Genomic DNA, 15260 nt, shown 5'->3' with positions numbered 1-15260 from the left:
GGCAAATTTTAAAAATGTAATGGCATCCCTTGGAAATTGATCAAGCTGACAGAAAACATCTACAGAAAGTCTATGAGCGTGGTGAGAGTGACATGAAGCTGAGGGAATGGTTTTACGATGACCATAGAAGTGAGACAAGGATACATATTATTGCCAGATTTGTTCAACTAGGTATTGGAAGCTATAGCACAGAGAAATGAATGGTAAATGGCTGTAGCACAGACAACTGAAACAAGACAAGTCATGGTATGTGAGAGGACAGTGCATAACTTTCGAGTCACAGGTGGTATTGATTTCTATGGCACCGACCAAGTTGGATCTACCGAGAATACTGGACAAGGTAGACCGGAAAAGCAGAAAATTCAGACTGAAGATCAGCACGGGGAAGACAAAAATGAAGGCAACTGGAAGGCAAGCAGAGAAGGCATTGGATAGACATGGTGAAGAACATCAAACCAGAAGGTTTAAAGACGAACAACGCCATGAAGCTGATACAAGATAGAAAGTGGTAGAAAGACTTCATTCGCCCCATCATTGCTGCTGAGCTGACCGATGGGATTAAACAAAACACCACACAGACAGCAATGTTAGGAGCCTGAGTAACGAACAAGGAATTGTAATTGCTCATTTCTTAACATAAATTTGATCTAGTTGGTATTACTGAACCCTGGTAGATGATTTGCACCAAGCTTTCCCAACTGATGAGATATAAGAGCTTCCCTTGGAGAACTTTGAAGTCCAAGATCTGCCTCACCAGGTATTCTTCTGACCCCGAACCATAATGGAGGGGGAGATGGCCATATCTATCCAGGAAAGAAGCTGATGTACCTTTTCCAGCAGGGAAACATGGAACACGGGGTGCATCTTGATCTATTCAGTAGCAAAAGTTTGAAGGCCACCAGGTTAATCAGCTGGATGACCTGAAATGGTCTGAGATATCGGTAGTCACGTTTCCTTGAGGGCCAGGCTGTGTCCATGCATTGCATCGAGCCATACCTTACCACCGACTGTGATGTGAGGGGTGTCTTGCCAAAGGAGGTCAGTGTATCTTTTGTAATCCCTCTTGGCTGATTCTAGGTGGGTTTTCATTTCTTAATGGACATGGTGCAGGTGCTTACACAGGTTAGAGGCTAAAGGAATGTGGGAAGCTGGCAAGTGGACAGGTGAAAATGAGGGTGGAAGCCGTAGTTGGCATAAAAAGGACTTTGGCAGATTGATATAAAGCAACTAACATACTGCTAAAAATTTGGTTCACTTGCTCCATCTGTCCATCAGTCTCAAGGTGATAGGTAGAGGAAACTCACAGATTAACATCTAAGATCTTAAATAATTCCTGCAAAAAAAAAAAAAAAAAAAAGAAATGAACTGCAGCCCTTAGTCAAACAATGTCAGATGGTAAATCATGAAGCTTTAAGATATGTTTAATCATATCTGTCGCCTCTGTAGTAGGAATTTTCCAGCAACATATGAAATGAGACATCTTTGTGAGAAGGTTGATGATAATTAGTATGGCTGGGTGGCCCTAGGAAGTCAGTGAGAAAGTCCGTAGAAATAGATAACCAGGATTGGGATGCAGTGGACAATGGAACCAAAGCGCCCAGAGTAAGAGGTGGGATGCAGAGACAGAAAAAGACTTGCAGCTGGGGATGGCAACAGTCCACAACTGTTAAAAATGCATGTTGGCAGAAGAGGGGTCTGTTTGGGGAATCCAATTCCGTAATTGCATCCAGCTGAGGTAGGACATGGTCGTTTCCTGGATCTGCACAGGCCTGGATTTGATGGAGCATTTAGTGGCAAAGTGGACTCACCCACCACAGTACAGGGAAAGGCTGCTGAATTGCCAGTACGCCATCTGCCACTCAGTGAGGTGTCTTTGCATTGCGTCAATCTGCACAGGTTCTGGCGCCAGGGGCTGCCTGTGGAGGGAGATGGGGATGGGAATGGGACTGGGCTAGACTGGGACTGGACAGTCAATTGTCAAGCCATATATATAATTTAATGTCTGAGCTCAGCACAACGTGTGTGGGAGTCCACCTAGTCCAACTAATCATTTATGTTATCGTCTAGTCCCTGGTGGAAGTGACAGAGCTGTGCTGTTTTGTTCCACTCTACATCAGTGACCAGATGTTAAAAGCAGGCAACATATGCTGAGCCAGACCAATGGCCTTGTTTAAAAAAACTGCAGGTGGCTTCAGCGATACAAGTACGGTTCAGGTAATCTAATCTGCGTGAAAAGGGACAAATGAACATGTCAAAATGGCCAAGAACCGTAGGAGAAGTGATATCCAGTGTGAAGTGTCATCAGTTAGGCTATATCTACACTAGCACTTTTGTCAGTAAAACTTTTGTTGGTCACGGGTGTGAAAAAACACACTCGTAACCAACATAAGTTTCACTGATAAAAGCGCTGGTGTAAACAGCACTATATTGGCTGGAGACACTCTCCCACTGACATATCTACCTCCACTCATTGGGGGTTGTTTAATTATGCTGACAGGAGAGCCTTCTCCTGTTGGCACACAGCAGCTACACGGGAGACCTTACAGCAGTGCAGCTACAGCAATACAGCTGTGCCTCTGTAAGGTCTGTAGTGTAGACGTAGCCTTAGTAATCTGATAAACCTCTCTGGCAGCAGGACCTTTGGGGCTCGTTTTATGGATACTGCGGCTAGATTCACTGGAAATGCTGAGGCTGCCACGATCTGTAAATAGACAGAGGCATTCTTAAATTGCAGCTGGGCAACTTGGCTCTGAAGGCACTGAACTAACTTCAACCTCTCAGTAATGGATGTTCTGGGGGTTTCCACAGTGGCTGCCGGACTAAGCAAAAAGAGGGAAGTCTGCTCAAACTGTCAGAATTGCAGGGCAGATGGATGAGGCAGGAGAAGATACTGGCTCACATGGAAACAGGCAGAGGCTGGAGCAGAAGCAAGGCCCAGCTGGACCAAGAACAGGCTGAAGCTGGAGCAGAAGCGCAGGGGCAGTCTGTCAGAACTACTAAGCAATGGGAGTGCTCCTGACCAGGTAATGACTGGATGCTACTCAGCAGACTAGAGAAACTACTTCCCAAGGCAGGTATATAGGGTCCTAACGGATCACCTGGGTCCTCGCTTGTGCATTGGCTGAACCGGGGCCTATCACAAGACCTGCAGGTAATTGCCTCTGATGACTCACCTCTGGCTCAGGGATGGCTTAAGCAGGCTCAGCAGTGACTCATCACACAGCCAGAATGCTTGTAGCAGAGCTCTGGAAGAACACACCTCCACTGTCCCCCACAGCACTGAATTATAAAACTGAGGAAATAGTTGTAATGGAAAGATTGACATCTCTGCTGAAGAAGCAAATGAAAAATATTTAGAAATTTGGCTTCCTTTCATCATTTACTTGGATACAGAACAAATCTCCTGATGCCAAAGTAAAGAATCCACATTTCTGAATATCAATTTATTTTCAATAATGACGGGAAGGAGTGGCTTTTGGATCCGTGTCAAACCACAGAAGTAGATGTTAGCCTACCTGAAATAGAAAGATTGGACTATACATTCAAGATTGAAAATACTAAAGATGCAGAACTGGAAAATGACGACACTTTGCAAATGCAATTTGTATGATGGTTTATTTGTGGAAACGTTATGGGCAGGGGAGATGACAGAATAGGAATTTTCTGTACTGTATTTATATTAGAATTTTAATAAGAAATTTCCCTGAGATAACAAGAGATTGTTTGTGAGCGAGACTTCCCCCAAAGGCTATAGAACTACTGATAGCGTTCACTTGCTCATTACCTGCAGGTCTAAAAGCAACATAGTGAAACAGGCCATGGTGAATTGCACAGCTAGTTGAATGAAGTGAACAGTTATCCCTCCTGGTAAAAAAACAAAAAAACAAACCTTGACACTATACACAAACCCATATACACTGCATTGTTATCTATTCCTCGATACTTTGTGATCCAGCCCAAGTTTTGCCATCTTCAAATTACACCAAGTATCTGTATTTTTTCCAATCACCAACTTCAGCAACTCTGTGTGGCTATGAAAGACTAACAGAGATGCAGATTTAGTTAATCACGTCTTCAGTATACCCAGGGGGTGGTTTTACACAACATCTGGTAACAAGTTGTTACCAAATGGGAGGTTTACAGCAAGAATTGGAAGGAGGGGGGGCAGCTACTCAATTTTATCTTCCACCATCTGCAGAGGTGACAGGAGTCCAGAACAACTGTGCCACAGAAGTTAATATAAGGAATGATCTATATAGGTAATGTAGTAGAGATGGGAAACTAATGACATCCAGTGTTGCTGTGAACAACAAGTCAAGCAATGGATTGGAGTGAAACCATTTGAAATGAAGTCAGTTAAAAAGATGTGTTAAAATAGTTTCATAGGCAGGCATAGCATGAGTGCCCCAGCCAATCTGCATAGTTTTACAATCACTTTTGAAGAAGTTTTTTTTCCCCCCATTACCGTTTAAAAGACCTAGACACAGGAAGCTGACAATAGAGGAGTTACTGTACCTCCGGAAGCATTCTGTGTATGGTTACTTTCATTATAGTAAATTGTAAATAACGAAAAATATTTTTCCCTCAGCTCTGTCAACTTAGGTAAAATAATTTCAAACAAGCGACTGATTGATGATGTCTAGCTACATCCTTAGTGTCTGTTTCCAAGCAGCAATAACAGATTTCCATCATCCCCCAGTCACCTAAGAGATCTCATGTTCCAGTTTATCTTCAACCTCAGGTTTCAGAGTAACAGCCATGTTAGTCTGTATTCGCAAAAAGAAAAGGAGTACTTGTGGCACCTTACGTTCCATCGGATGCATCCGATGAAGTGAGCTGTAGCTCACGAAAACTTATGCTCAAATAAATTGGTTAGTCTCTAAGGTGCCACAAGTACTCTCTTCAACCTCAGACTCAGCTTGTCTGTATTCTTATCTTGCTGCCTTTGCAGCCTTAGCTTCTCAAACCCCACGTTGGCTCCTGTTCCTTGCTTTCTTATCTTGGAGGAGTGCTAGCAATATTTTGTCCTTTGTCAGTATCTTCCTTGAGCTATTGGAGGGCTTTGTGTTCCTCTGCTTTTGCTCATTCAAAATACCACTGATCAGGCAAGGAACCATCTCAGAGTGCACATCAACATCTTCCTTATTCAGTGCATTGCAGTCTACATCTGTCTTATTGGACTCTATATCTGTTCTAGTGGAGAATCGGAAGAAACAAGTTAAGGTCACATTATCATTTGAACTGTGGACATGGAAGTTTGGAATGCAGCTGTTCAGTGCAAAGATAGGATATACTGACAATCTATATAGGGCATATTTTTCTAAATCTCACCCGAGTTTGACAAAATACCCTAAAAACTAGGATTTGAGGAATTCTTGAAGTATATTTATCTTAAGGAATTATTTTATTCCTTATTATTTCAAGTGTCCTAGGCAAGGATAAGTATTCCTTGTTACATGCCAACCAAATGTAACAAGAGGGTAAGGAAAGGCAATTCACAGACATCATAATGATGAATATTCCACTACTGTATGTTGCTTTCCTCACTGGCTGGGAATATTCCACCCAAGAATACACACCTTGCCCTTCCCCTATACCTGGGTACTATCTGTATTCCTATACAGGTCAGAAACCTGGACTCTATTACAGGCAGACTTGGAGCAGCTAGATACATTCCATATGTGCTGTCAGCTCCAAATCCTGAGAATAAAGTGCTCTGACTTTGTGCAAAACATCCAGCTCTCAGAGATCTGGCATTCCTCCAATTGCTCATTATATTCAAAAACCACATTTGCATACTCTTCTGCTATGTCACCGGGATTGTGAAAAAAACACCTCAGCACATCATACTCAAACTCTCCATCAATGCACAAAGGGGTGCATGCCCTGAACCTACCTGGCACCACCCACAGGATTGCCCCAGAGATTTGTGGATTCACAGGATTGAGTCAGATTGGGGAACTTCACTACGTGATGTTTGGTGTGACGCCATCAACCATGGTCACTCTAACTAGCACAACAATCCTCAAAAGACTACATGTGTTTGATGTTGCTGCTTTCCCCATCATATCAAGGCATGAAAAATTTTAATTGGACACAGAAAAAGAATGCTTTCTTGTACATTATATAGTATGTTACTCTCCAAACAGTCCCATTTAAGTCAGACGTGCTAACCAACATGGATATGTAGGCATCCTTCAGTCTCGAGAGACCACAGGTGTGCACCCAAGAGGTAAAGAATTTACTCAGTTGGTTTTAAGACAGATGCGAACATGGCTGAAGAGAATCTCTGTCGTATGTCACATTTAAAGGTGATGTTTTGGACTCTGCCTTCTGCGAGATCTTTTCTCTGCTAAGCTGGACTGCTTCCTCTTGTAACTCTGGAGACCTTTGTTAAGCTCTTGTTTCCAAAGGCTGCAGTCTTGAGTGTGATCTTCCCATTTGTTCACGTCCATTTCTTTGAGGTCTCACTTGCACACATCCTTGAAATGCAATTTTGGGTGTTCTCTGAGTCTTTTTCCAGATGTCAATTTGCCATAGCGGATGCGCCCATCAACATGGGTAAGGATATTAAAATCTGGCGAGGTGACTGGGAAAGGAGTAGGAAAGAGAAAGCTCTCTTCCTTCTAGCAATTAGTTGGTGTCTGCAAGCTTCAGATGTATACAACACCTATTGACAGACAGGATACGTCTATATAGTGTTTTGGAGCCCACGGGAATGAGCCTCTCAGCTCAGGTCAACAGACTCAGGCTAGAGGGGCTCTAAAAATAGATGTGTAGACAGAACTGAAGTTGCAGCATAGCTTCAGAGCCCAAACTCCAGCCCATACTGCAACTTCATAGCTATGTAGACAGTGCTTTTTTTAGAGCACTAGAGCCATTGCCCTCGAGCTGGAGTCTGTCAACATGGGCTGGAAGGCTCCCTCCCATGGGCTCCAAAACACTGTAGATATGCCCAGGGACATGGGAAGGTTCATGAACTGCTAGGATTCAGCGCACTAGACACTGTCTCCAGATCTCCCCAGCTACCACCACCACCAATCCTACATACTGGCTTCTGTCTATAGGTTTAGCCCTCCGGCCAGTAGAGTGTGAAACTTTTACCAGATGCATACTAGTTGCAAAGCTGAACAATTGCATTGCTGATTTCAGAGTAACAGCCGTGTTAGTCTGTATTCGCAGAAAGAAAAGGAGTACTTGTGGCACCTTAGAGACTAACCAATTTATTTGAGCATAAGCTTTCGTGAGCTACAGCTCACTTCATCGGATGCAACCGGATGCATTGCTGAACGATTTGATGCGTTGATAAAGATGAGTTCCAAGATTAACTTATTTTCATAGCATCAGTTTTGTCTATCAGCTCTGATAGACCCATGGCTTTATTCTGGGGGATTCTCCCACACCACATTTGTGCCTGTAGAGTTTAGCAATATATATAAGTTTAGATTTTCCAGGAGCGTTAATGTTTAAACGTTCTGTAAGTCAGTTGTATTCAGCTGCTTATCTCTGGCCCATTCTCAATGGGATTTTACTAAAATGGATGCTGGTTAAGTGCAGAAGTTTCCATTTCTACCTTTATAACATAAATAATGGTAGCAGCTGTAACCTACTATGCTAGAGTATGGTAGGCAGTATCTAGAATGAAGATATGAAGCAGACAGTCGTCTCAAAAAACAATGGAGCAGTTAAGATTTGTAACATCATTGCAAATTAATGGGTGGCGGGGGGAAGCTTCAGAACACACTTAGAATTAGAAATATTGGGGGTAAGTCTCCCTCTCATTCCCCAGATATACACAGTGAACCAGAACAAATGCAATACATAGAAACCAAAAGGAATACTACCTAGCATGGCAGGTTTCTCATCATCTCTGGCAGTTTACCTTCATCAACTTCTGACAGTTGGCCTCAAACTCCAGGACTCCTTTCTTGCTGGTCCTCGCAAGTTCACCCTCATGAGAGTTTCTCCAGCAAACACTGATAATTGAGATCAGCTCATTGTTTCTATCTTGGTGAGCAAGCCAGCCAAACATTTCACAGAAGCAGCAAGTGACCCGAGTGGTCCCACAAGAATTGTTATTGCTGGAGCTCCAACTAGTCTCCTTGATCTTGCCCGGAATTGCCTGGCACTGTGCTTAGTGCTCCATTTTGTGAGCATCTGAGACATCCTGCACCTTGCTGCTCCAGATCCCAGGCAGCCTTAGTTCAGCTTGCTGCTCAAATGTTTATCTTTGCTTCTTGCCATATGTATACGTGTAGCTAGCACAGAAGTTTACTGATCATATGTGCATTGCAGCAGCAAATGCTTTGGAGAATACACAGATAAGACTCTGTTACCACAAGTAGAACAGCACAGAGTGCCAGCGACCTTGGGAAAACATGCTCACTCTGGAACATGAGGCAAATGCATTGTGAGATGAAGTCAGAAAGACAGGCTGAATTGATACAGCTGAAACACTTGCGACTTCTAGTCGACAGTGGGAAGTGAACCAGTTTAGCTAGAACTGAGAGCAAGTGTTTCACTCAGAAGTTCCAGTTAACTGTTAAAACCAATAAACTTGTAAAATGCCTAGAATGTCTGTTGTATGTGAAATAAGGTGTTGAGTAAATTTTGCAGTCTCAATCCATTCCAAGCAATGGTTTCTTGAACCCCTTTTGTCTTGCTTTCTATGGACAAAATTCAGAAGTGGATCAAAAGACAGCCTGACCATTTTTCCCATATTCCATTTCTCCAACACACACAAATTCTAATGAACTCAGGAGAGTGAGACTTACTGTTCCCTCATTGTGGGGGAGAGGTATTTTTTCATGCTTTGTGTGTATAAAAAGATCTTCTATACTTTCCACAGTATGCATCCGATGAAGTGAGCTGTAGCTCACGAAAGCTTATGCTCAAATAAATTGGTTAGTCTAAGGTGCCACAAGTACTCCTTTTCTTATTCCTAATGAAGAATCCTTAGCAAAAGGCATTTTTACAAAAATATACTAAAACTGAAGTCACTAAATTGCAATTCTAATTAAGCAAAATACTTTCACTATCAAGTCACCCCCACCCCACACATAAAACTCTTGTAGAACTTACAAGTAAAAATCTAAGTTTAACCTAAGTAAATACTATATTTTTTTCCCTTTCATAAAGAGTTGAATGTTATTTCAATTTCAACCATACTGCTTCATATGAACAAAATAAACAAATATTTCATTATAATTAAAAATTTGAGCAAGTGCCTTAAAACTGGTATTTTTTTAAACAGCAGTTACACGTATGTTTTAAACTGCACATATACTTGTCCAAGTAAACCATTATACATCATTAAAAAAGGAGATTAAAAACTAGCTACCTTGACTAGGCTGAAAAGATCACTTCTGGAACTAATGAACCGGGAGAAGAAAGAGTCCCATAAAAAGTTATAAACAAAAACAATGAATTTCTGAGCCAAACTGGAACGCAAGTGGAATATGTCCAAGGATAAGGCTTCACTAGCAAATTATGGGCCTGATTTCCTTGGTATTGTAAGACCAAGTGAGACTGAGAAAGGATAGGTTTCAGAGTAGCAGCTGTGTTAGTCTGTGTCCTCAAAAAGAACAGGAGTACTTGTGGCACCATAGAGGCTAGCAAATTTATTAGAGCATAAGCTTTCGTGGGCTACAGCCCACTTCATTGGATGCATAGAATGGAACATATAGTAATATATATATATATACACACACACACACAGAAGGTGAAAAGAAAAGGAGTACTTGTGGCACCTTAGAGACTAACCAATTTATTTGAGCATGAGCTTTCGTGAACTACAGCTCACTTCATCAGATGTTATACCGTGGAAGTCTAAGGTGGAAGTTGCCATACAAACTGTAAGAGGCTAATTAATTAAGATGAGCTATTATCAGCAGGAGAAAAAAAACTTTTGTAGTGATAATTAAAATGGCCCATTTAGACAGCTGACAAGAAGGTGTGAGGGTACTTAACACAGGGAAATAGATTCAATATGTATAATGACCCAGCCACTCCCAGTCTCTATTCAAACCCAAGTTAATGGTATCTAGTTTGCATTTTAATTCAAGCTCAGCAGTTTCTCGCTGGAGTCTGTTTTTGAAGCTTTTCTGTTGCAAAACTGCCACCTTAAATCTTTTACCGTGTGGCCAGAGAGGTTTAAGTGTTCTCCTACCGGTTTTTGAACGTTAGGGTTCCTGATGTCAGATTTGCGTCCATTTATTCTTTTGCGTAGAGACTGCCCGGTTTGGCCAAAGTACATGGCAGAGGGGCACTGCTGGCTGGGTCATTACACATATTGAATCTATTTCCCTATGTTGAGTATCCTCACACCTTCTTGTCAACTGTCTAAATGGGCCATCTTGAATACCACTACAAAATTTTTTTTCTCCTACTGATAAAAGCTCATCTTAATTAATTAAGCTTTCAGTTTGTATGGCAACTTCGTGTGTGTGTGTGTGTGTGTGTGTGTGTGTGTGTGTGTGTGTGTGTGTAAAAAGAAAAGGAGTACTTGTGGCACCTTAGAGACTAACCAATTGTGTCTTCTTACTATATATTCCATTCTAGGCATCCGATGAAGTGGGCTGTAGCCCACGGAAGCTTATGCTCTAATAAATTTGTTAGTTTCTAAGGTGCCACAAGTCCTCCCGTTCTTTTTGAGAAAGGATAAACGTCATAAAAACAATGATCCACAATAACACAAGAAAACTTTACCAAATTCACTTTATCATCTGCAAACGTAGCAACCAAAGAAAAATCTGCCACAATCTCCCCCAGGCCTCAGCAAAGGTTTAATAGCATAGTGTTGCACAGTGAGATCTCACATTACTGAGGTCATAAAATTTATTGCAATACATTCACTACAGTATGAAGTATCATAAATAAAATAAAACTAGGGATGTCAGATGGTTAATTTTTAAATTGTGTTTGCAATATTTGATATCATGTGATGGGTCAGTCAGTCGTTAATGCAGATAAATGAAGTTAAACTGTTGGGGGAAAAAAAAGGATAGTCACCACGGCTACGGTCATAGACATGCCCCAAATTGCTCACACTCTCTGGCTATAAATTAGGCTGTCATACCACCTGTTCAACAGGAGAGAGGCACCAACATACTAACCAGAAGTTAGTAAAATGCTCTCCACTTTGATAGGCTCCAATGGGATATATTTCCTATGCTCTTGCTCTGACTCTACAGACAAAGCCTAGAGAACCCTTTACACAGGCTTATTTCTTTCAAACAGCAACTAGACCAGTGGTTCTCATCCGGGGTACACGTACCCCTTAGGGTACACAGGGGCCTTCTAGGGGTAACATCAACTCATCTAAATATTTGCCTAGTTTTACAACAGGCTACCAAAAAAGCACTAGCGAAGTCAGTACAAAGTAAAGTTTCAAACCCGCCACTGACTTGTTTATACTGCCCTACTCATTGAAACGCAAGTACAAGATCTATACGCCAGCTGATTGATTTTATAGTTCTATGGTAAAAAAGAAATAAAAAAATAGCCCTTCTCAGGAATGGTGGGGCTGCGGCACGTTTGGATCTCCCGGTCTGCTTTTGTAAGCAAACGGTTTCGGAGCGAGGTGAAAGGGGGGGTACTCAGGGCAGAGCCGACTCCTGACAGGGGTCCCGCCGCCTGGAAAGGCTGAGCGCCCCAGCCCTGGACCCTCGCAGCAGGGCCCACCCCATGGGCAACAGCCCCTTCCCCACGCGGCGGGACCCGCTCCGGGCAGCAAGGCGAGCCGCCGGCCAGCCGACAGCCGAGGCCGGGGCAGCACCCCCCGCTCGCCGACCCCTGTCAGTCAGGCGGCGTCCCCCGGGCGGCGCATCCGTGGCCGCCCCCGGCCCGCGCACTCGCCCCTCCCCCTCACCTTTTTGAGGGCCGGCACCAGCAGCCCCCGCCACTTGGGCGCGTTCTCCTCGCTGAAGAACTCGTAGAGCAGCGGCGGCGCCTGCATCCTGCCGCCGGCGGGCTCCTCGCGGGGCCCGGCCCGGGGCGGGCGCGATCAGTGGGCGGCCCGGCGCGGCGGCCGCGGGCAGCCGGAGGAGGGCAGCGGCAGCACCCGCCAGCGGCGGGACTCAGCGCCGGGGGGCGGCGGCATCCCAGCACCCCACCCCCCGGGTCTCTCCTCAGCGCCCGCCCCGGGCAGGGCCCCGAGGCCGGAGAGCGCTCGGCGGGGCGGCGCGGGGAGGCGAGCGGCCACCCTGCCCCGCCAGCCGCACGGGCATGCCCGGCCCAGCCCGGCCCGGCCCCACGGAAGCGCGCGGACAGCCCGGCCCGCTCGCGCTGCAGGGCGGAGGGTCACGCGCCGCCTCACATGCCCCGGGGGCGGGGTCTGCGCCGGGAGCTCGAGCGCGGCTGGAATTCTCGGGGCTTTTTCCCTCGCCCTGACGGTTACTCCCGAGGGCGCGTGCGCGGTGAGGGTCGGCCGACAAGCGCAGGCGCGAGGCGTATGCTCCGCCCACTCGCCCTGCGCCAGGGCGGAAGCGCGGGTCAGGCGGAGCCGTCAGGTAGCTCAGCGGAGTGCCGAGTGCCTCGCTGGGCCGGCGGCGGAGCGGTTCCTCAGACAGCGCCCCCTGCAGGTCAGGAGGGGCCCCGAGCACCTCCCTCGTCCCAGCCCCGCCCATGACAACCCCCTGACCCTGCTGGGGGGGGGGGGGAAGAGGCGGGAGGAGAACCCAGGCGCCCGGGGGGGCCTGTCCCCTGCTCTAAGCACTGGCCTTGTGACCAGCACCCCCCAGCCACCACCTCCCTGGGCGCCCTGCTTGGGGCAGCTGCCAAGCCCCCCCCCGCCCCCCGTTTCTCACTCCCAGGAGCGGAGCTGGGGTGTGACTGCCCTGGGGAAGGATGGCCCAGTGGTTGGGGAGACATGGGGTCAGGTCCTGAATCCACCGCAGACTCCCCCCCCCCGGGTCCTCAGGCCAGTCGCAGCCCTGCTCCGTGCCTCAGTTTCCCCATAGCACAGGGTAATTGGAACTGACCTCCTTTGTGAAATCAAAGCTGAGGAGAGACACCCCCCACCCCGTCCGGGGGTGCTAGAACTCAAGGGGGGCACCCCCTAACCCCACATGGCCTTGGGGGGGGAATTGCAGAGAGGTGCCAGACAGCAACTCCAGCTCCACCAGGAGCAGAAGCAGCCAAAACCGAGACAGGGAGAGAACTTCCTACAGTTTTGACTGAACTGTCTCGGGCCAGTGCAGATGGGTTCGTTGCTCCAACGCCCCTGCCCTCAGTCTCTCCACCACAGCTTACCCTCTTCTCCCCACCTCACCTTTTCTTTCCATTTAGCTGATCCCCTCCCAACAGTGGCACAAAGAGGCCGCTTGCTGCCATCCCATTGTTCTGGTTCTGTCTAGGTTGTAAGGTCTTTGGGGCCAGGACTATCTGGTACTCTGTTTCTACAGCACCTAGCACAATGCGGCCCCATTATTGGTGGCCCTTAGTATTATCCATGTTTATGATACTAATTATATTTAAAAGCTACATAGCTGTAAAATTGAGTAATAGCACTGGCCTACCTCACCAGCATAATTGTGAGGATAAATATTGTATCTAAATCAGGGTGGATTTGATTTAAATCATGATTTAAATCACTAGTCAGGAAGACTATTTAATCATGAATTTCTACATAAAAGTGCATTCTTGTTGGCTATTGTAACCTTAATAGATATTCTTCACAACTCAGAGATAGAGGAGACCCAAACTGGGTCTCTTATGGCCTGCTGCCATTATAGGTTTTCCCTTCTAGTGAAAGGTATGGTAGATCTCAAATCAATGAAGGCTACACTCAAAAAGACCTCAAGACTTCTGGAATATGCTGCTCAAAGAGTTTCACTTTTGTTTCTATTGCGTGTCCCTCCCTTCTCACATTTATCTCCAGACTTCTTTTCCTTATCCAGACCTTCTATTCATTGAACTTTTTGAAACTGCACTTTGAGACAGAGGTAAGGGATTGACTCTGTGTACACAAATTTGCAGAGGGACAAGGGGGTTGAGGTCTGTTATTTCTCACCTCTATATATTATTTATTTAAAAACATTTTTTCTGTTTACAAGCATGTTCTCTCTGGAAATACAAATCCACAGTTTGAGAACTGCAAAACTAAGCATCTCTCATGGTATCTTCTAGACTTAGCACTGAGTCCCATTGGGTAGCTAGAAAGATTAATCTAAATAATCTATACAGAAACCCCTGGAACCCTAATCCATGAACTATTACATAAATATATTGTCTCATACTATAGAATTAAAATTTATAATCCCTATTCCATGATGAGATATCTTTGAGCCATAATGTATCTTAATTAAAACTATCTTTAGACAGGTTTCAGAGTAGCAGCCATGTTAGTCTGTATTTGCAAAAAGAAAAGGAGGACTTGTGGCACCTTAGAGACTAACCAATTTATTTGACCATAAACTTTCGTGAAATGAAGTGAGCTGTAGCTCACGAAAGCTTATGCTCAAATAAATGTGTTAGTCTCTAAGGTGCCACAAGTACTCCTTATCTTTAGACAGGTTTTTTTCCTCAAAAAGCATTTTATGAAAAAAATCCGAATTAAAAAGCCATTTTTTAAAAAAAGTCATTGATTTTTATCCACCCTGATCTAAATGCCTCAGTGTAGTATAATGGGGGCTTAGATTACTAATCTTAACTACCACCCTTGGAACCTTCCAGCTGGTTCTTTCCTCACCCCACTCAACAAGGGAACGCCCTGCACCTTCTCAAACACTGCTGCAGTGCTCCAGCCCATTTCACTTAAACAACTGCACACATCTGTGTCCCACCTTGCTTCGCAGTAAGGTGCAGTTTATTTAATTTCTAGGCAAAGGTTTAAACACATTACCTGAAAGATTACAAAATTTCATATTGAAAGGCTCCAATAATCTCGTCTCAATGTTATTTTGTCCTTTTAATATATTTTTGCAAATTTTAGGGACAAAGGTTTGGAAGGTATGTCTACACTACACTGTAAACCTGGGTCTGTGAGACCTGGGCTTGTGGATTTGGTGTTTCCATGCCCATGCTTGAGCGTCCACACTGCATTGTAAACCTTGGCTTACAATTGCTGGACCCAGGTCTCTGAGCTGTGCTAACGCATTCATACTGTGCTATGCAGACCTTCTGACTTGGGTTTGTGGCTTGAGCTGCATCCGCACTGCCAAAATGACAGGGCTCAGACCCAACTCACAGCAGGACTCTGGCTCTGACCCACACCCAACAGGGTCATAGGACCTGGGTCCTGAGCGCTTGCTGACCTGACT

General features: G+C 45.1%; 1 protein-coding gene across 1 annotated transcript in view; it reads right to left on the bottom strand.

Moving 5' to 3' along the window:
* SOS1 (SOS Ras/Rac guanine nucleotide exchange factor 1) overlaps positions 1–12136 on the bottom strand; it is a 92014-nt gene extending 79878 nt beyond the window's left edge. Inside the window, exon 1 of the mRNA XM_048842401.2 lies at positions 11870–12136. Coding sequence (XP_048698358.2) covers positions 11870–11956 — 87 coding nt within the window. The 5' untranslated portion in view covers positions 11957–12136. The remainder of the gene's footprint in view (positions 1–11869) is intronic.
* Positions 12137–15260: the final 3124 nt, after the last annotated feature.

This window comes from Caretta caretta, chromosome 3 (genome assembly GCF_965140235.1).
Source record: "Caretta caretta isolate rCarCar2 chromosome 3, rCarCar1.hap1, whole genome shotgun sequence".
NCBI lineage: Eukaryota > Metazoa > Chordata > Testudines > Cheloniidae > Caretta > Caretta caretta.
This window is presented reverse-complemented; position numbering and strand designations above follow the sequence as displayed.